Source organism: Miniopterus schreibersii (genome assembly GCF_964146895.1).
Source record: "Miniopterus schreibersii genome assembly, chromosome: 1".
NCBI lineage: Eukaryota > Metazoa > Chordata > Mammalia > Chiroptera > Miniopteridae > Miniopterus > Miniopterus schreibersii.
The window spans coordinates 181,684,435-181,707,533 of record NC_138101.1 but is presented as its reverse complement, the minus strand read 5'-3'; the positions used below and the strand labels follow the sequence as shown (position 1 = coordinate 181,707,533).

Genomic DNA, 23,099 nt, shown 5'->3' with positions numbered 1-23,099 from the left:
TTTGGGGAAAGGACAGGTAGGGTCTGGGGGCGCCATGAAGGATTTGTATATTAGGAAAGTTCTATTTCTTAATCTGCTCTGGGTTGTGGTTTCATAGAAATATTGATTTTCTGAAAATTCATTAAAGTGTACATTATTTGTATACTTTTCTTTATGTATATTATACTTAAATTTTTAAAAGTTTATTAAAGAACAAAAATGACAGAACAGTGGAATATTTTTATATCACCTGAAGTCTCATTTTAGCTCTTTTCTCTTTGCATTCCGTATCTAGAACTTCAACCTGTCACATTCAACTATCCTCTCAAACAATTTCTTCACTATTATCCAGTCAATTTTAAAATGTACTCTTCTACAAAAGAGTCAATCAAATGTAACAGTCCTTTCTTTAAATAAAGAATTCCTTTTTTTCTATTATACTTCTCAAATCTCTTTCAGTTATACCAAATATTAGTAGCTTTTGCCAAGCTTTTAGTTTAGACTTAAAGGTTAGGGAAATTTCTCTTCTACATATAAAAATCATTACTTTTATAGCAAAGTGCTCTGTCATTATCTATAAATTCTATGCAATATCACCACCCTCCCAGATCATATTTCCAACACAAACCAGTGGACAGAAGAAAAAAAAAAAGAAGGAACTGACATATTTAAAAACACTCTTGATTTTGTTGAAATCTCTAGAGCATCAAAAACTAAACTAATAAATAATCAAACAAAAAAGTGGAAAATGCCAATTTATTTTCTTAGGAGCAGAAACAGTCATTTTTATACCCAAAGCCTGGAAAGAAACTCAACTCCTATGCACATGCATTGCAATTATTTGGTTCTCTTTGTCATAACAAAACTATATTCTAAGCCAAAAAGAAAAGAAAATTTCTAGGTCCATTTTACTTTTCAATCAAACAGCTTCAGTTTCATTTAAGATTGACAGATATTCTAAATGGTTCTTTGCTCCTACTGAGTAGTTAATACTGAGGTCAGTTCTCCAACTACAGGGAAGAAAGGCTGAAAAACATAAAGCTTGACAAAATCTTGCCCAATGTTTGCTCATGAAAAGATGCCTCTTTCACCAACAATTTCTTGGGTCTCTGACCCAAGAGCTTAACATTCCTTTTGTTCTACTTCTGGAAGGATGTGCAAGGATGGAAAATGAAGTGTCATTAACTTTCATCTTGCTGTTCATCACCTGCTTAAAATGATCAATTGTTATTAATGGACCTAGTCATTTTCATTTAGAAAAAGTTCAAAAAAGAGTTTAAAATTTAGCTGCACAGGAAATTAGGAGGTTGATCTTTCAAGTAACTAATTTTATTTCTAGAATGGTATATAATTTTTCTTTACTTTTAGATAGTTTTTTCTACACAACAGAATAGAATGTGTTCATTGTTGACAATTGGGAAATTCAGAAAATTTTAAAGGAAAAAAACTCACTTAAGATAGCCATTGAAACATGCTGGTATATTATTTCCTCCCAGTCATTTGTCTATTCTCGTGCTCTCAAAACAAAAGAAATTGCCGATTTTGTGTTCTCAAGTTTTTCACTTGTAATTATCCTTTCATATAATGAGTATTTTTCTCATTAAATGCTCCTTAATGCTTTAACATGATTTTTAATGGCTACATTGTCTTCTACTGTATGGATGTACTATAATTCACCTGGTCATCCCCTAATATTGAACTTTAAGTTCTTTCACTACGTACATCTTCTTACTTATCACATATTTTGTAGAATTACGCACAAGGCTACTTTGAACCCAATTCCATGCAAATTAATTTATGCCTTGCCTGCTTTCCTCTATCCTCGCCCCCCCCCCCCCAAATTCAGAAGGGAATAAAACACTGTAAGCATTCTATGGTAAAATCCTCTTTTGTGTAAAGCCATTTCAGAGGCAATGCTGGGTTATGAAATAACTTGACTAATGGATAAAAGATACGGATGCTTGTAGGCCTTAAAGGTAATTTGAGGCTTTGTGTATCCTAATTTGTTAACCAAGGGAAAAATGAGAAATAATGGCATTTTTTATTTTCCATTATTATAATATAGTTTAAAAACAAAACACTTAAGGCTAAATTGACAATTTCTAATGAGAAATAATCTTGATCCCTTCAAAGTGGGATTTCTAGATTTTATACTGTATTACTACCTAAATAGGATGCCATGCTAATGACTATGGTGAGATGGTATGGCAATGCAGAAAACAAAGAAAAAAAATAAGTTTCGTCTGATATTTGAGAAATGCAAATTACAACACTTTAGGCTGCTTTTTAATCATGTTCTCTGGCTGTATTTTTCAGGTTAAAATAAGTATAATTTAAATTTATACTTTCTTGAATTTTCAGTCCTTGTCAACAGACATGATCAAGAAATATGGGGGAAAATATTTCATTTTCACAAGTAAATAAGCAAACATTAAAACAAGAGATTAATATTTTGCCTAAAGTTGGCAATGACTTTTAAAAATTATAATACTTGGTGTTAGCGAGGATATAGAGGTAGGTAGTGCTTTTCTGGAAGACAGTCTGACTGTATATTCCATTCTCCACGAGAGATCCCACAAGTCTCTAACTGCATGTAAATGCAGTCTTCCCTCCTAGGAGTTTACCCTGGTGCTGATATAACCCAAATAGGGCTGTTAATTAAAAGATGTATCAACATCAAATATTTTACTGTTACTGAATTACTCTTACTTCAAATTTAAACTTCCAAAATGTTTTTCCAGTTAACAAAGATTTGGTCAGTTACTATATACAAAGGCCATAACAATTTCCTGAATAGCTATAGGTATTTAACTGAATGAAAAAGTAGTGCTATGTAAGAAAACTATACTAAAGTAATTGATTCAATTTAGAGGTTTAATAATCTGCCGAAGAGTATAGAGACTCTACACATCCACTACTGAACTTAGGGATATTTTGTTTCACTAATTCATTTCCCTGAGGAAAAAATAACTATTTAAAACATTATCTGTTGCCTAGGTGACGTGACAAGAGTATTGCTTTAATTCTATTAACAACACCAACCAATACTAATGGCTTTTATTTATTTCTATGAAAATTAAGGTGCCTGCCTACTAAGGGACATATAAAAGAATTAGGTGATTTTTTTCTTTAAGCAAATCCCTCTTTCCTTCTGAATTCCCTGTCATTAACCAAGCTCAAAACATCATGGTAAACTCTTAATTTCAGCTTACTCCCTAAGACTTACCCAATTACCTACCTAGTCCTGAAAATAATATACCTGAAACATCTACTGTCAGTGCATTTCTTTCTATTCTCAGTGCCATCATTCATTCAAGCCCTCAATTCTTCTTGCTGAACTCCCACAATAGCTTCCAGGCTCCTGTCTCTATCATTCCATTCCATCCTTTGCACTAATGCCTCCTAAAGGTATGTGACTTCCCTACTCAAAAATCTTCAGTGACAGAATTTTTGATGACACAAAAAAATGCTTAAGATAGAATAAATGTAAAAAAAGAAACAACCAAAAACCAGTATGCACAGGCTAAAACTATATACATAGACTTTAGTCTCACTTATGTTAAAAAGCATGTTTGTGTATATGGACGGGCACACAAAGAAACGTAGGCACACATCCGTCCATACACAAAGGGAAGAGGGAGGGCCAGGAAACACATCAGATGTTAACAGTGGTCATCTCATAGTGGTAATGCTAGGTTATTTTGACTTTATTCTTTATCTTTACAATGAACAAATTTCTGGTAAAGTTTCCTTTAGTGAAGTGTCTCACAAGCCATCTATAGTGAACATATAGTTAATGTTATAGTCAACAGACATTTCACATGCTCCCTATTACCTGAGTCTAACCTTTCACCCCTAGAGTTCAAGGCCCTCCTCAATTTGGCACCTATCTCCCTCCTAGTCTTAGTCTTCAAGACCAGATTAGATCACTCACACTGTTCCTTGAGCATAGCAGTTCTTTCACACTTTGTGTTTCCCCCCCCATTCCACCAGGAAGGTGGTCCCTCCCCATTTCCACCTACCCAGATCCTATGTGTTCTTTAAGATCTATTTTCAGTGATCCAGAAATAGCAAATACTACCACACCCTTTCTTTTCCCTTCTCCATAGCAGGGACAACACTAATTGACTTCTGAATCCCAATTCCTTCTCAATTAAACAGACCTAGGCAATCCTTAATCATCAATCCATGCTGACATACAAAATGAAATTTATTTGCCATTCCTAAAGCAATCTAATATAATTGCCCTCTTCTCCCCTACCCCCAGTTCTTTGTACTCTTGTAGAGCTTATCTCCTCTACCTTCTATCAAGAATCATTTACTTAATTGTCTTCTCTCCCTTTCCTACTAGATTTTAATCTGCACAAGGGCAGTGATTATGTCGTATTCATCTTCTTAGCCCCTACAGAGCCCTGCACAAAGTAGGCACTCAAATAGTTGCTGAACTGAACACTTCATTCTTTCTCTATTATCTCATCACTCAAATGGCTAAATAGTTAAAAGCTTTATTGTGAAACAATTAAATTCTTGAAGTACTTAGTTCAAGTTTATTTTATCAACTTAGCTTACACTAATTCAAAAGAAAATATACATAAATAAAGAATATATATACACCCCTATGTTCATTGTAGCATATTTACAATAGCCAAGACTTGGAAGCAGCCCAAGTGTCCATCAGTAGATGAGTGGATAAAAAAGCTGTGGTACATTTATACCATGGAATACTACTCAGCCATAAAAAAGGAAGTCTTTTTTTAATCCTTACCTAAGGATATTTTTCCATTGCTTTTTCAGAGAGTGGAAGGGAGAGAGAGAGAGAGGGAAAGAAGCATTGATGTGAGAGAGACACATTGATTGGTGCCTCCCACTTGCGCATTGGCTAGGGCCAGGGATTGAGCCTGCAACAGAGGTACATGCCCTTGGCTGGAACTGAACCCTGGACCCTTCAGTCCATGGGTCGATGCTCTAATCACTGAGCAAAATCAGCTAGGGCAAAGAAGGAAATCTTACCCTTTGTGACAGCATGCATGGACCTGGAGAGCATTATGCTAAGTGACATAAGCCAGTCCGAGAAAGACAAGTACCATATGATTTCACTTACATGTGGAATCTAATGAACAAATAAACGAACGAGATAGAAACAGACTCATAGATAACAGACTGACAGCTGTTAGAGGGGAGTGAGCTTGGGGGACTAGGTAAAAAAGGTAAAGGGTTTAAGAAAACAACAACAAAACAAAAAAAACCTCATAGACACAGACAACAGTTTGGTGATTACCAGAGGGAAAGGGGCGGTGGGGGAGGAAGAAGAGGGCAAGGGGGGGTAAATGGTGACAGAAGGAGACTTGACTTTGGGCAGTGAACACACAATACAACATACAGATGATGTGTTATAGAAATGTACACCTGAAACCTATATAATTTTATTAACCAATGTCACCCCAATAAATTCAATAAAAAAGTTAAAAAAAATACGTTGCTTTAAGAAAGGAATTGTTTGGGGGAGAAGAAAAGATGGAGAGATGAAAAGAAAAACAAAAGCTAAAAATCAAGCAAAGCATCAACAAAGTTAGGCAAGTAGTCTGGTAAAGTCACAAGAATTTTTTACCTAAATCAGTTCAAGAGACATGGGTAGAGGAAAAGCTAGTAGTATAATAAGACTCATGCTGCCATCTAGAGGTTAAAGGCTAGATGATTTTTCTCCTCAATCAGTCAAGTGAGTTAATTTAACTTTTAACTATTATAGACAGAGGTAGAACTGAACAGACCTTATAAAGAAAGACACAGAAATAACTCTGATGTCAAGCCACAGTGAAGAATATTCAGGGTATAACAGTGCCAATTATTCTCTCCCTGCCTCCTTCATAGATTAAAATTTAAAAAAAATTAAAAGAGCTAAATGTTCTTTAGAATTTTATTTAGATTTCTAAATATAAATGGCCACTTTGTAAAAAAATCACATGCCTAGCCCTAGCTGGTTTGGCTCAGCGGTTAGAGCATCAGCCCTTGGACTGAAAAGTCTTGGGTTTGATTCCAGCCAAGGGCACGTACCTCGGTTGCAGGCTTGGTCCCCGGCCCCAGTCAGGGAGCCTGCGGGAGGCAATCAACCAATGTATGTCTCTCTCACATCGATGTCGATTCTCATTCGCTCTCTCTCAATCTCTCTCTTATTCTCTCTCTCCATTCTATTCTCTGAAAAGCAATGGAAAAAATATCCTCAGGTGAGGATTAAATAATAATAATTTTAAAAAATCACATGCCAAGAGGGAAGAGAAGTCTACTATATCACAGGCTAGCATGAAGAAAAATAACAAAGCTGGAAAACTCACACATCCCAGTCTTAAAACTTACTACAAAGTTACAGTGATCAAGATAGTGAGGTACTGGCATAGAATAGAAATAGAGATCAATGGAATAGAATTGAAACTCTAGAAATAGCCAGGCCGGTGTGGCCCAATGGTTGAGAGGCGACTTATGAACCAGGAGATCACGGTTTGATTCCTGGTCAGGGTACATGAGATAACACTTCACATCCATTGGAATGAAAAGATACAACTACCCAAAAACTTGTGCGTGAAGTTCATAGCAGCATTATTCCTATCAGCCAAATAGTGGAAATAACAAATGTCCATCAACTGGTGGATAAATATAATGTGGATAACTAGTGAATAACTATATCTACACAACAAAATATTATTCAGCCAAAAAAGAAATAAAGTATTGATACATGCTACAACATAGAAGAACATTAAAAACATTATGTTAAATGAAAGAAACCAGTCACAAAAGATCACATATTGTATGATTCCATTTATAAGAAATGTCCAGGCTGGGCAAATTCATACAGAAAGACTAGCTACTGTAGAGAAATACAATTGGTTTCTGTATATGCATCTTATATCCTGCAACTTTACTCAACTCATTTATTAGTCTTACTCTTGTGCCTACAGAGTTTGTGGGGGGGATGGGGAATGACTGCAAATAGGTATAGAGTTTCCTTTGGTAGTGATGAAAAGGTTCTAAAACTGATTGTGTTGCAAGACCTCTGAATATACTAAAAATCATTGAATTGCACACTATAACAAAGTAAATTGTAGGGTATATAAATTATATCTCAATAAAGCTGTTATTAAAAAAGAACAATGCACCAGAGCCCCAAGCTTTAGACGTCATTTCAAATGGCATGATCTGCTGCCATTCTATTTTAAAATATTTGAATATAGTCAGTCTGCATGACTACTAAAATGTTTGTAGCCTTAAGTGAATGGGGGGGATTTTTTTTTAAGTGTAAAAACTGTGGAGAATCAATAGTATTCAATAAGATTCACAATAGTTCAATGGGTCTTAGCAATAAAGCAAGCTATGTATCGTTGCAATTTACAGGACTAAATCAGGCTCATGCCCAGGTCATAAGAGCAATGGAGGAGGGTTCAGGTACAAGACAGAACGAAACCATTATCAACAAGCTTCACACTATCTTTACCATGTGTGGTTGATCACCCACTGTCTTAAAAGGAAAAATTCCAGCTACTACAAGACTTTCTTACTTTTCATCACTAAAACACAAACTATCCAGAAAAAGAATAATTTTCAAGAGTTTCTACCTTTTCAGTTTTAAGTCAATGAATTTCATTAGAAAAATTCTGTCATTTCATTTGAAGGCATCTCAACTGATCATTCTTCAGTCAAAAACTACACATTGTACACTTACTATACACTGGGTACTCTATGGGTTACAAAGACAGCTGAAAACTATGACTCTTACCATACAGTTATAATAGACCCAAGAGATAAAACATGTACCAAAAATCTCTCCAAGTGGTAAAAATGCCATACAAAATAAACGACTCTAGAGTAATTTGGGAGACTAAAAGAGTTCACTTTTCATATCAGTTATGAAAAGGAAAGCTGATAAAAGAGATAAGTACTGGGCAGAAAAATGAAGGCTGAATAAAAGTTATAGTATTAGAAATAGGTCAGGGGGAACTTTCTGAGAAAAAGAAACAGCATGAACAGAATTAAGAGGATGAGAAAGTTCTGGGAAGAGTGCTTCAAACGGGAACAGTGCCTGGTGTTTTGGTGGGGGCGAAGTAAGAAAGCTGGTGATTAGGCCAGAGTCAGAGTATAGTGGATTTTGAGTCCCATGCAAAGGAATCTGAATTTCATCATATGGGTAATGAAGTACTACTAATGACTTATGAGCAAAGGACAAACAGAAGACATGATACTTCAGAAAAATTAATCTGGTAGTGGCAAAGAAGATAGACTGGGATAAGGTAGTTGACACGCAGGGAGACCAGTTAGAAGGTGACTGCAACAGTTCCAGTACAATAGAAAGGACACTGAACTCAGATGGAAGTAATAGAAATGGAATTCTTTATATGGTAAGGCAGTTTACAACTTTTTATATTTCTATATATTTCATGAGAATTTCATATAAATTAACCACCCAAATCAAGCCAAGACACCCCTACACAAAAAATTATTGCATTCCCAAATCTGCACACCAAAAGGGTTATCTGAGACATAATCATGTACCAAATCAAAGGGCAGGGTTTGCCTTTCAAAAGAAACATCTAGTTACTATCAGCCCAAGAAGGTTCATATTATTTCTATACTAACATTTAACAATGCTCTAGGGAAGTGACAAACAATCATGTTTTGAGGACAAATATTTTTTGCATTTTTTTCCTTTCCATCATCTTTATCAGTCCAGATATTTGCATGAAAACAGGATCACTGGTCCTTGGGGATTCATCAGTTCCTACTGCTTATTTTTCATCCATGTCATCCTCTCAATTAATGCAGGAAAAGAGGATTGAGATATCGAAACACCAGATTAGGGTATCAAGTAAATGTCAACCCCTAGAGTAGATGAATAATCTATAAGAACACACACAAAAAAAATCTTGTTTTTATGCAAATACACTATACACAATAAAACAAAGAGAGACTGTATCTAAGAAGTCTGATATATATCAATGTAATTCTCTCCAATTCTAAATTTAAAAACTATTTTCTATGTCGGCTAATTCCTTATGATCAAGGAAAACAACAATCAGTTGCAAAGCACTGCTACAGAGGTTTAAATAAGACTGAATTTTGAACTAGAAAATAATTTTGAAAATCTCAGCTGTGCTCATGGGACTTACCTGGTAGAAATGAGCATTTCTATTGGAGAGTTTTGGTTCAGTGCTTAAGGTGGCTGATTAGGTGACTTCAAATTCCCCCACCTTAAGTTTTAGAAATACACTTAACAGTAATAATGGTTTTAATTGTGAGGATTAAAAACTAAAACAAACCATATCAAGTTTCTCATTCAGCAGAAAGCCATTAGAATAAACTTCATTGATGCTTAGGGAACTAAACCATTCTAAAAACTGATAAAGAGAAAGAATCATTTATTCAGTTAATAAAAGATTATTTGGCCCGGCCAGCATGGCTCAGGTTTCGGGCTCCATCCCCAGAGGGGGCGTGCAGGAGGTAGCCGATCAATGACGCTCTCTCATCATTGATGTTTCTATCTCTCTCTCCCTCTCATTTCCTCTCACTCTGAAATCAATAAATTTTTTTTAAAAGCTTACAAAATAATAATAATATACTTCCTAAGATAAAGACTATCATAGAAAAATTCTAGCTAATAAAAAGGAATGACAGAATTAAAATATTACCATTTTGCAACCTAAAATAAAATAGTGGATATAGGCAATTATCAAAGGCTGATAAAACTCCGGGGGTGTGAGGCTGATGGAGAATTTTACAATAAATAACAGATCAGGCTAATTTTACAATAAATAACAGATCAGGCTTTATCAACTAATTAATCTTACATCACAAAGAGAGACAAACAGACATTACATACCTTCTGATAAATGTATACACCATAATTTATGAAATAATCTTGCCAAAATAAAAATCAAGCCTGTATCTATCTATGGGAGCTTCCAGTTCTAACTACCAGGAAATAAAAAGTCATAGATGAACATACTAAGCACTATCACAGGGATGTGAGCAACAAAATCCAGAATATGGGAAATTCTACTGAACAAATAACTAGGTTTAATAAATGGCAAGGGAAAATAAAGGGAGGTAGAACTATGACAGATTAAAAGACACTTAAGAGACATATCAACGAACTATGGCATATGAACCTTATTTAGGTCCTGATTCAAAAAAACTAACTGTATAAAAACAATTATGAGTCAACAAGGGAAATCTAAATCCTGATTGGCTGTTTGATGATATTATATAAGCTTGTTAAAATATTTTAGTCATAATAATGGAATTGTAGTTATATTATAAAAAGAAAGGAAGGGAGAGAGGGAGGGAGGATAGTCCTTCTCTTTTGGAATCACATATGAAGTTTTTTGGCAGTGAGGTAATATGATGCCTGAGAATTAATTTAAAATAATCATGGGAGATTGGTATAAGTAAAACAGATTGCCCATGTTGACTACTGAAGCAGGCCATGAGTACATGAGGTCATTATTTTAGTCTCTCTACCTTGGTATATGTTTAAAATTTTCCATAATAAAAAGCAGTGAAAAAAATTTTAAAACCCACTTCATTATATTTCTCAGTAGGAAAGCAGAAAAAAGAAAATTATTCAGAGAAAATATTGCAATTTCAACTATAACTATACTAGAGATAACATTGTTGATCAATACATTCAGTAATATAGCATCCTTTTGATATGAGCATAAAATTTATTTCATTAAATAATTGACACAGAGAGGTAAAGGATTGACTTTTATGATTATTACAGCATTTATTATCCAGAGCTAGAAAAAGAATCAATTTCTATACTATACAAGCCCTGCATTCATGAATTTAATACTCAAAGATTTGCTTTTTCATTATAAACCCTGGAGGTCTATGACATACCTGGTAATTAGTAATTTCACCAAGACATAAACTTTAATCATAAGAAATATACAACCAGTACACAGAGGAGAGTTAGGTCACAATGAGTGAACCTAGCAGACTACCTACCTAGCAACCATATCTCAAAGCAGTTTGTTGTTCTCTGCTCCTTGATTCACGAAGTGATTAAAAAATGTTTTCTTGGTAAAAGAAAGCCAATTGTTAATCAGAGTAATGGAAATAAAGAAAAGATAAAGAAGGCTAAGAAAGTGATGACTACTCATCAAATATCATAAACTTTAAATGAAATTGTAAAGTTAAATGTTGAATTTGGAAGTAACTTAAATCAATGATGTGCAAAAATCCACTATATGCTTTATAAACAAAAAAAATAATTTATGAAACTTTTTAGGATTGCTCTAATCGATCCTCTAATCACTATAAAACTTGCAATTTGAAGAAAAATATAAGCTGTAGTAGCCTCTAAAAATTGTGGATTTATGAAGGTCAGGAGGTACCCACTGAGAACAAAGTTCTAACCACTGTATTTATATTGAGTATCTCTTTCAATTACAAAGTGAAAATTTCCTACAATTCCTTTTCTAGTTTTATAATGAATACAGTATAGGAAGAGATATAACTTATAAAGAAATAATCTTAAACTAAAAGACTGAAGAATAGACAGGAATAAGTGAGATCTTTTAAAACATTACTCATGGTAGATTATGTTCTTGGTCTGCTATCTTTCGCTTCCTTTGAGGAATCAGTTGCTCCCTCCCATTCCGTGTGACTGGGGTTAGACTAAACCTTTCAATTTGCATCTGCACCTAGGACCCAGGCCTGATCTATCAGAGTGCTCCATGCTACCTGGCTAAAGGACTCATTCCCGGATAGGTATGTGAGCCCAGATGGAACAGTCAGAGTCCTCCCCAGGACCTTTCTTTTGGAATGTTCAGAAAAAGATGTTTTTACTTCGGGGATTATAAAATTTAAAGACACATAAATTAGAGCTCCTTTTGGCCACCTTCCCCAGTTCTAGGAAAAAGCTATCCGCAGCAGCAAAGAACAAGACTAATACAGTGAAACAAAGCCTTGAGATACAAAACGAAAGCAAGAACAAAAGCAAATCTCAATGACATCATTAAGAGTCATGGATCTAGAAATCCTCAAAAGTATTTCTATTGCAATTTTTATTTATGTGAACTAATAAAAGTCCCTCTTATGCTTAAATTAGTTTGACGGGACATTCCATCAATTAAAACTGAAAGGGTTTCCAATATACTTTTACTGTACAGAGAAAAATAACTTATCTAGTAAACTCAGTAATTATTCCAGCACACTCTACCATGGGCACACTTTAGATTACAATGACTTCTTACCTTCATAAAATGTAATAAAGATACTTTCTGTATTACAGCTAGACCTTATCATGAAATACACAACAGACAACCCTGAATAAATGTGATCTGGGTACTCACACTCATCTAGCCCCAGCTGATAGGCCAGGTTCTGAAGGCCTCGTACCTTCTCCATCAAATTAGCTGTAGTGAGGCTCCCCAGTTCTGAAACAGAATCATTTATTTCAATACCATTCTTTCCACTGTTCTCTAGTAACAACTCATTCAAGTTGGGAATCCTTGTTATAAAAGTTTTCAAGCTTAATATCTAAGAAATAAGTAGAAAATAAACCCATTTCTTTTCTTATCCAACCATCCCTGCCACACACACACACACACACACACACACACACACACACACACACTAGTGAATTTTTCCCACTACTGCAAAATGCCTCGGATGAGCTTACCCACTCTGAGAAGAGAGTTAGCATAAATACAATAGCAAATTATGTGTTTTATCCTAAGGATCCTTTTATAACATTTATTTTGCCTTTCATACAAAATGAATACACTATTAAAATATGAAACCTTGTGATTTGACACAGCATTGAGAAGGCCTACCAGAGAGTTCTGTCTTGAAAAATGGACACCAACTCCACTGTCTTTTATTAAGTCCCTATTATTTCAATTAACAATAAAATAGTGACAAAACATGTAATTATCGCTCATTTCTCTAAGTTTAGAAAACAAAAAAATAAATATTAATTCGAACTTTCCCTTCAAATAAAATAAATACTATAAAATTTTTTTAAGTTTACCAGGTAAAAAGGCAGTATGCTTTAAAAAAAACTTACTTTCCCAGATTTTCATTTAAATACCATAGCACAAAATTCCCTTTAGGTTCAAGACACAGGTCAATTTATAAGGAACATAATGCTATATCCCTTATAAAAATTTAAAGTTTCCTTAGAAAATGCATACTGATGGCATATTATATAAATGTCTGTTTGGAACATTAGAACAATGAACCCAAAATGCCCTTGAGACTTAATATGCCCAGGGGTGGAGGGGAATCTGTACTTAAGCATTTCATGCAGAACAATGAATTACCTTTGAAATCAAATAAAGGTGTTATTTCCTCCTACTTATCATGCCACACTCATTATCTGTATCTGGCATAAGTAGTAGACTTTCCTGATCTGTTCTGCTGCTTAAATAGCTCAAGAGTACAATTTTTGCCTTCATTTCAGTCTATTACTTCACAATCATCATGAATCTTATCATCAGAGGATGATTAAAAAATAAATAAAGTAGAGCAAAAATCAAGGAAAATTAATGTTTTTTAATTTAAATTTCCACTTGTGGTTGAGTTCCAAGTCATTTATCAAACAACAATATTCACGACTTATAGTATTCTTTATGGGAGAAATTGATTGACTAGAATAAAATAAAAGACAGGTCTTAACCCACTAAGGGGTTGTCAAATAATAGTACTGACAACAATGTATGGCAGTAAATCCTAAATAAGGCACTTGTTTAAAGTGAAAAGAGACGAGACAATATAAAAAATAAAGAGTTTAGCCCTGGCCGGTGTGGCTAAGTGGTTAGAGCTTTGGCCCTCACACCAAAGGGTCTCGAGTTTGATTCCTGGCCAAGGGCACATACCTGAGTTGTAGGTTCAATCCCAGGCCCTAGTCAGGGTGCTTGTGGGAGGTAACCAATCAATGTGTCTCTCTCACTCTCTCACATCAATGTTTCTCATCCTACCTCCATCCCTTCCACTCTCTCTAAAAATCAATGGGGAAAATATCCTAGGGTGAGGATTAACTAACTAACTAACTAAATAAATAAATAAATAAATAATAAGAGTTTAAATTTTTTCACTCTAACAAATCTTAGTTAAGTTAACCTTTGAAACTTAGATATCATCATACCTAACTCACAGGACCTTTATGAGAATTAAATGAGAGAGCTTTTGTTAACTGTAAGCATTATACAAAATAAGGTAATACTAAAGGAATTTAGCAGCAGAAGAAATCATTATGAGCAGGTCTTAAATTAGAAGGATTTCTACACATGGAAAAGTAAAGAAAGGCATTTAGACATGAAGAACTATCCATAAGGATAGGTAGGCAATTTGACCGAAGGTAAGAATATTTTTAAGGGAACAGTGAGAGAAAAACTAGGAAGGTGGTTTGTGGGGGAGCATAATATCAGGTTAAAAGTTAGAAGTCACCAGCATAGCTTACCTTTCAACATGTCGATGTCATCACGCTCTATTTCAGCCATCCATTTGGGTGGTGAGCTAGTAATAGGCTGTCAAAAAATAAGAAATATCAATTCAGATACATACAAAGTATGAAGAGACCTTACTTTTCCTTCTTATAAGTAGCTTGTCACACAGCATTCTGGTTGTTTGAAAATACTGGCAAATTATAATTTCTAAAACCCAGATTTCTCCAGGTTCAGATATGGCCTATAAATAGTCACCTGACAAAATAACACTGATCCTTAAAGTTGGTCTCAGAGAAATGATCTTGGAAGAATTAGGTCTGACTACTGTTACTGTTTCACGTATAGCAATAAAAGAAATTACTTGAAATTCAGTTCTGGTGAAAGCGTCCAACTAAAATGTTTGAAACAATAATCAGTAAATAACATTGTCTAGCAGAGGAAAAGATTCAAATAAGACTCAAGAATGAGAAAATCCTCACTTTGCAAGAAGACTATAATGATCATCATTTGAAATTTCTTTTTATGGTGGATGTTTTAGAAAAATTTCAAGTTATCTCATTTCTGAAAGTGAACTTACAAAATTTGAAAGAACCCATTCTTAGAATAGCTTTGGGCAACAGTTTTCAATCCTAGTTACATGTAAGAATCATCTATGATGTAACAGCAACAAAATACAAATGACCTGGCCATACCCTAGATGCACTGATTCAGAATATCAGGGCTAGGGGTAGGACCCAGTGGAGATAACAGAGCAAGGGACATTACGTATGTATTTTTTAAAAGCTCCACAATTGCATATTTATAATTCTGTTGTGCAGGTAAGGGTACCATTGAGAAACATTACTTCAGCTTTGAGCCCTTTTCTTTTTTAAAAAATTAGTATTTACTTGGCACTATGCGACAAGCAAAACACTTTAAATGCATTATGTCATTTCATTTCCAAATCAACCCGATGAAGCAGATATTATTATCCTCATTTTACAAATGAAAAAACTAATGTACAGGAAGATTATAAATTGCTTGACTCAGGTCACACAGCTAGTGGAGCCAGTATTTAAAATCCATGTAGTATGAGTTCAGAAATCACTACTCATACTACCTTCCCTAGAAGGCTCTAGGTCAAATTCACCATTTCTGGAAACACTACACCAAGAGATCTTAACCTGGGGTCCTGGGATGACCCTGAACCTCTAGAAACAAAACTCAATACGTAAGTGCATATTTCTAGGGAAAAGATGTAGATACTTAATCAGATTTTCAAAAAATACCATACTATAGTAAGTTATTTAAAAACCACTTATTTATATTCACAATTCAAAATACTTAGTTGTTACCAAATACAATGAACTAAACTGAAAAGTGAGTATAAATGAGAATGCAAGAAAATTAAATCAGGTACTTTCTACTCCATCTATGAGCCAAAAGATGATCTAATAATAATAGCTACTGTGTATTGTTTATTATGTCCCAGGTACTATGCAAAATGTTTAACATGCGTATGTCATTAAGATTCCTATGAGGTAGTTTCAGATGAGAAAACTAGGCTCAAAAATGTTAGAAAAGTTGCTGAGGTCACAGACAGTTAAGAAGCAGATTCAGGCCCTGGCCAGTGTGGCTCAGTTGGTTGAATGTCATTCTGTGTACCGAAAGGTCGCTAGTTCTATTCCCAGTCCGGGCACATACTCAGGTTTAGGCAGGGAACTTACGGAAGGAAACCGATCAATGTCTCTCTCTCACATACATGTTTTTCTCTATTTTCTCTCTCTCTCTCTCAAGCATGTCCTTGGGTAAGGATTAAAAAAACCACATATAAGAGTGTGGATGCTAGTAATCAGACTAATGGGTTCAAAGTCTGATTCTGCCACTTACAGCCTGTAACTTTCGGTAACCTACTTACTCTTCTGTGCCTATATCCTTGTCTGTAAAATGCCTCATAAGGTTTTGTGAAGATTAAATAATATATGTGAAGTGCTTAGAACAGTGCCTGGAACATGATAAATACCATGTAAGTGGTAGCTAATATTACAATCATCATATTCTCCTGGTTGTGGGAATATAGGACAGAACGTATGTACAACATCTAGCACAGTGCCTGCTGCCCTGGAAGCAGAAAAGTTGTGGCTCTTATGGAAGTCTTCCTTTGGTTTCTGATGAGCCACTGAGAAATTTCAAAAATCCTCTAAGGAGGTATAAGTTAAGGTCATAATATATCACATAAACAAAACAGAAAAGCTTCAAGGTCACAGTTTGGGCAAAAAGAATGCTGGCGTTACATTAAATATTTCAACTGCCTCACATTAGAAGCTTTTAAGCTAAGAAAAGAGGCTAAGAGACAAAGGTCAAAATGCCAAAACAGAGCATTTGGAAAAGGAAGGCAATATCATCAATTAACATGATAATAATATAAACAGATTTCCAGGGCTGTAGTTACAAAGTGATTTAAAGATTATTTTTGAAAACAAAGAAAACAAGAGATATTTGAACTTTTACCAAGGAGCAAATCATTGGATAAACTTCATTAGGTAAGTAAAATGTTACTTACACTTTTGAAAGAAGCTGCAAATTCAGCAACACCTGGTACTAAAAAGAAAAAAATACATTATTTATTCAGTAAACATTTTAGTGTCCCAGACATAGAGGATTCAAATAAGAAGAAAACAGCCTCGTCTTCAAGGAGCTTACTGTCTGGAAGAGGAGAGAGAGCAAACCAATAACTGTAATATCGTTTAAGCGCTCCAAGAAAGATACCAGGTGCTATGGAAGGACCCCCTACCACCACCACCAAAAAGAAAAAAGAAAAGAAAGAAAGCTAAATCAGACTGAGGGTACAGGAAAAGCTTCTCAGAGAAAATAATGCCTCAACAAAACTTTTAAAGATCAGGAATTAGCTGAATGGGAGGATGGCAAGATACAATAGCTCTTACCAAATGAAAGTTTAAATTTCCTTTTTAGGTATGCTGTTCTGCCAATCCAATTGTTTATTTAAATGTCTCACAGGAAAAATCACATAAAAAACAGAAAAGTAAAAAACAGATATTTAAAAATAAAATGTTCAATCTCAGAGAAATACAAACTAAAAATAAAGAACAGTAATAATATCAGCGAGGATAGGGCACTCTCATACAGTCATCCTCCTCCATGTGCACAAAGCTAGTTGTGCAAGTATATTCACTATTAAATTATTTGTAGTATCAAATATTGGATATAATTTAGGTTTCCAAATAGGGTATGAATACATAAACTATAGTATATCTAGACAATGAAATAGTTTAAAAGAATAAAGTAGATCTCTCTACATCTATTAACATGAAAGGATCTATTAATAAATTACTACTAGGTGGAATAAATTAAGCTGTAGACCATGTACATATGCCCCATCATTATACATCCCCCCCAAAAAATCTATATACTTAAAAAAATATATTTATTTGCTTATTTGAATAAGAATAAAAAAGGTCAAAAGGATTGCACTAAACTATTAGTGGTGACTTTATGAAGGAGGTGAGGAAATACATTACGTATCTCTGTATTGTCTGAACTTATGACAGATTTTTAAAAAATAATTATTTCTTTTAAAGGCTCCCTTATCATTTTCTGAGTGACACTGTGTTCTGAAAAAATTAAACCACCAAATAGCTATTCTTAACATTGGACCACAGAATTCAGTCTCCTCCCTTTGATGTAAAATTAACATTTTAATCATTACAGTTAAATGATACCTCTTCAAAAATTTCCCTCAATGTACTGGTTTTCCTGCATTGATTCTGATATAAAGAAACCAAAAACTTACATTGTTCTGGCCAAAGGTCTGGTGAGGCACGGTCAAGTTTTTCAAAACTTAACAAAGATGCTTCTAGATCTGTCCCTGGAACAAAATACCCAGATGAGCCAAAAAGACACAAAACATGTTAATTTATATTTTAAAATATTTCAATCTCAAAGAACATAACATACTGGAACATTCACCTGGAAGTCTAGGCATCTGAGTTCTATAACTACAAATAAATGTTATACAAATGATATCAATTTAACATGATCAAACCCCAGTTTTCTGATCTCTAATGTTTTAGTGGGGTGTTAGAAAAAAATGAATATCAGCAAACCCCCCTGCATCTTCAGTCATACTCTTAGACTTCCTTCCAGTTACAATCAATTAAGTGTCCCTGCTCTCAAGAAAAAGAAAATCCTTTGCTAGGGTTCTGAGTTCCATCTTCTCTTGCTCTGTCAAAGACATCATGACTAATAATATCTTTCTTGTATAATCAGTTTCTACCATCTCTACTGGCTCACACTCAACAGCAAGTAAGCCTGCTCTAGAATTTCCCTTCTTTGGAAAACTTCCTTGATCCCATTTAACTCCTTATGCCTCCTTCACTCAAAAGTTGAGATGTCTATCCTACTGTCTCTACCTCCTCACCTCACATTCTCCTCAACCCATGACAATCAGGCCTCTGCTCCTCTATACATGGAAAGTGCTGTTGCCAAGGTTATCTATGATCTATGTTGCTAAACCCAGTCGTCAGTTCTCTGTTCTCCTTTAGTGACCCTTTTGCAGCTCTAACACACTGACCGCTCTTCTTGGAACACTCCACTTCCAGCTTCTATAAAACGACTGTGCTGGTTTTTCTCCTTCCTCACTGACCCCTTCCTCAGTCTCCTCTTCCACTCAGGCCCCATCCTAAGCTGGATTCACTCTCTACCTAAAGTCTCTTAAGAAGATCTCATCTAGTCCCACAGCCTTTACTAGGCCAATGGCGCCACATTTTTATTTCCAGTCCCAATCTTTCTGAACTTCAGAATTAAAAATCTAAGTAGCTACTCGACATCTCTCTCCATTTACATGTGTCAAAAATCCCTTAAGTCTAATATGTTCAAAACCATACTTTCCCAGTCCTCTGTACCTCAAGAAATAGCACTACCACGAATCCCAGCTCTCAAAACCCCAGATGTCATTCATTCTTCATGCCTCCCTTTCCTTCACCTTTCCATAACCAACCATTAGTAAATCTACTAGTTTCTATCTCCAAAAACACACCCTGAAACCAAATTAGTTAACCAAGGAACCATGGTTTCTCTCCCAGACTACTTCAATACCTTTTAAAAGTTCTCCCTTTTCCCATTCTTACCCTTTCCCCTCCCTACCCCCAAATCTATTCTCCACAAAGTAGCCAGAACTGATTTTTAAAAAAAAATACATCTTTATTGACTTCAAAGAGAGAAAGGGAGAAGGAGAGAGAGAAACATCAATGATGAGAGAGTCATCGATTGGCTGCCTCCTACACGCCCCCCACTGGGGATCAAGCTACAACCTGGGCATGTGCCCTGACAGGGAATCAAACCACAATCTCCTGGATCCTAGAGGTCGATGCTCGACCACTGAGCTACGCCAGCTGTCCCCCCCCCCCCAAATATTCTAAGAGAATTTCCAGTGGCATTCAAATTGGTCAAGAACTCAACCCTAATAAATTGCCTTAACTAAAGCATCCAAAAATGGTAAAAAAGGAAAGCTGTGTGTAACACAAAGTGTCAATTTTCTTTTTTCATAAATATATCTTTATTGATTTCAGAGAGAGGAAGGGAGAGGGAGACAGAGAGACAGAAACATCAGTGATGAGAGAGTCATTGATCCGCTGCCTCCTGCAGGCCCCAGACGGGGGATGGAGCCTGCAACCTGGGCATGTGCCCTGACTGGGAACCGAACAGCAATCTCCTGGATCCCAGGTTGATGCTCAACCACTGAGCCACGCCTGGGCAGACTAAATTTTCTTTTTAAAAAAAAGAAGAGGGAGAAAAGAAGAGGGAGAGAGAGATAGAAACATCAACGATGCGAGAGTCATTGATTGGCTTCCTCCTGCACGCCCCACTGGGGATCAAGCCTTCAACCCAGGCCTGTGCCCTGAACTGCGATCTCCTAGATCATAGGTAGATGCTCAACCACTGAGCCACGGAGCATCGTCTGGATATGCTAAGATTTCAGTTTGATCCCCAGTCAGGGAACATACAAGAATCAACCAATGAATGCATAAATAAATGGAACAACAAATCAATGTTTCTCTCTCTCTCTCTTTCTTCCTTTCTAAAATTACTTTAAAAAAAAAAGACAAGTAAATGTCCTAATCTTTGTCAAATTAACATTATTTCAATTAAATTTTAAAGACGAGGGCAGGTATAACACTAAAAATAGAAGTAAGAGAGCTAGGCAATGGAGTATTTTAGGATGATAAACTTTTTTTTTTAATCCTCACTTGATATTTTTTCCATTGCTTTTCAGAGAGAGTGGAAGGGAGAGAGAGAGAGAAAAAGAGAGAGAGAAATAATGATGTAAGAGAAACACCGATTGGTTGCCTCCTGCACACACCCTGACCAGGGCCAGGGAATGAACCAACAACCCAGGTCCGTACCCTTGACCAGAAATTAAACCCATGACCCTTTGGTCTGCAGGTCGACCCTCTAATCACTAAGCCAAACCAGCCAGGGCAGGATAATATACTTACTTAGAAGCTGAATTTAAGTTCAAAGTGTTCAACTTGATTTTGTCAGATAAAAATAAAAAAAAAAAGATTAGGTGGAAAAGTGAAACTTTGTAAAAGATGTGACTGAAAACTTTTAAAAATAAAGAGTCCTAAGAGTAACAATGGAAATGGCTAGAAGATCAAAGGAAAAAATATATAATGTTTCTAATACTCTTCTTTCTGGCTAAAGAAAGGGAAAGAAATGGAGAGAAGAGACAAGGAAAAATTAAACACAAGGAACACAGCTCTATAATCTCCAAAACTTATAAATCTAAAAATAACCTCATAATAAACTAAAATTTTTAACAGAAATTACTTCTGCTTCTATCACTTGGCTTTTTTTGGGGTGGTAAAATATACATTTTAAGCATACAGTTCAGTGACATTAAGTACATTCACAAAGTCGTGCAACCATCATCACGAGCAACCATCATCACAATCCATGTCCAGAACTTTTTCAACTTCCCAAACTGAAACTTTGTACCCACTGAACAATAACTCCCCATTCCCTTGGCTGACTATTTAAATCTCCCCATCCCTTTTTTTCCCTGGCAAGAGGACATTTTAACCAGAGGGAACCCAGGCAGGAGAATCTCTGTTGACTCTGAACACTCATAACTTTTTATACAGTTTACCTGCACTCAAAAAAAACTTAAGACTCGGTTTAACTTGAAACTTAAGCCATATTAACAATATTTATGTATGTATCAAATCATTCTTTCAACTATAAACAAGACAGACTTAGAATTTATAATCCTGTGTGAAGGGGGCAAAGGTAAAAGACTAACTATGCTGACAATGAAGGTACTGAGATAGTGAACAATGGTGAAGAGGGGCAAATCCAGATACTATGTTCTGGGAAAGCCTCTCTGGGAGGTGACATCTAAAATAAGACCTGAAACTGCAAGCGTTTACATGTCTGATTAATCTTTACCTCTTCCAAAGCACCTAGCTTTATGCCTTTCATACAGTCAATGTAGCTTTCTTGGCCTCAATTTCCTCATTCCTGAAACGAACTTCCAAGATTCCTTCCAAACACAAAATGTGTTGGTTTGAGGAGGGTAAACTACATATCAATGAAATGGACGTGGGGGACCGGGGCAGAAGCAAAAATTGAGTTCAGAAATGACTGCAAGACTCTAATTCTCTAAAGCAGAATCGAACGCAAAAGCACATGGGGTATACCAAAATGACTTAGCTGCTGCGATAACTTGCATCTTAGACAATATAAGCAGATATCGTTCATTCCCTCAGCCAGAGGAAACATACAGTAGAAGCAAGGGAGGTTGAGACGTGTGCAAGACTACACTAAAATGCTCAATTCTCATTTTCCTTGGGAAGCTCATGGCGACGGGCCGGGAAGGTCCCCCGCTTCTCTAGCTGCCAGGACAACCGAACCAATCTGGGGAGAAAGAAGAGAATCTGTTTCCCCTGCGGTTCAGTCCTGGGATAAGGTCAACCACCAATCCCAGCTAGGGTTGGAGAGAACACTTCCAGATGATCAAAGATAAGAGAACCGACCCTTCGATGGGGCGCCCCAGAAGAAGAAAACTACAATAAAGCACCTCCTTTCCCCCAGCAGTATCTCTTCCTCCGCCCTCAGGGAAGCTGAGGCTAAGGGAGCGGCAGGGCCCGGGATGAGTCTCCCGCGGGTGCCCTCCTACACCCGTCTGGTACACAGCGGGGAAACTGGGCATCTCCGGAGCATCTGTGAAGAATCGGCGAGCTGAAGAGGCACCCGCATCCCAAGGAAGAGACGTGGAAGGGAAAAGAGAGGAGCCCAAGTTTGACGGGCAGACGGAGAGCGGAAGTCGCCAGGGGAGCAGGCGAAGGATCTCTAAGCCGGCTCTTACCCTCTGTGGGAGACGCCATCTTCCAACCCATGTCACGTGACGTGGCCAACCGTCGGCGGGAAAGCTAGGCCCCACAAGCCACGCCCCCAAAGAGAAACCCTATCCCCAACTCCTACTTAGTCCCATCTGGTTTGCCCCACATAGGGCAGTCTTTGCCTAACCCCGCCCCCAATGCTGGCCACACCCCCTCACGCACTGGATGAGGTAGAGAGCCTGCAAAATTCTTGGAAGGTTTTATTTACTTTCTTCAGTGAGGGGGTGGGGCTGCAGTCGTCCCTGTAGCCAATCGGGGTTCCCGGTTAGGGGGCGTCTTCCCT

The 23,099-nt window shown here is 36.3% G+C and overlaps 1 protein-coding gene across 2 annotated transcripts in view; it reads right to left on the bottom strand.

Annotated features, from left to right (window-relative positions):
- The window catches only part of LIN52 (lin-52 DREAM MuvB core complex component), an 81,772-nt gene extending 58,828 nt beyond the window's left edge, over positions 1-22,944 (bottom strand). The window contains exons 1-5 of one of the 2 annotated variants that reach the window (XM_081156424.1): positions 22,783-22,944; positions 18,208-18,282; positions 16,960-16,997; positions 14,432-14,498; positions 12,321-12,404 (exon numbers count right to left, since the gene is read on the bottom strand). In XM_081156424.1, the coding sequence (XP_081012550.1) occupies positions 12,321-12,404; positions 14,432-14,498; positions 16,960-16,997; positions 18,208-18,282; positions 22,783-22,813 (295 nt within the window). In that variant the 5' untranslated portion in view covers positions 22,814-22,944. The remainder of the gene's footprint in view (positions 1-12,320; positions 12,405-14,431; positions 14,499-16,959; positions 16,998-18,207; positions 18,283-22,782) is intronic. The other variant, XM_081156425.1, reaches the window with a different exon arrangement.
- Between the last annotated feature and the right edge of the window lie 155 nt (positions 22,945-23,099).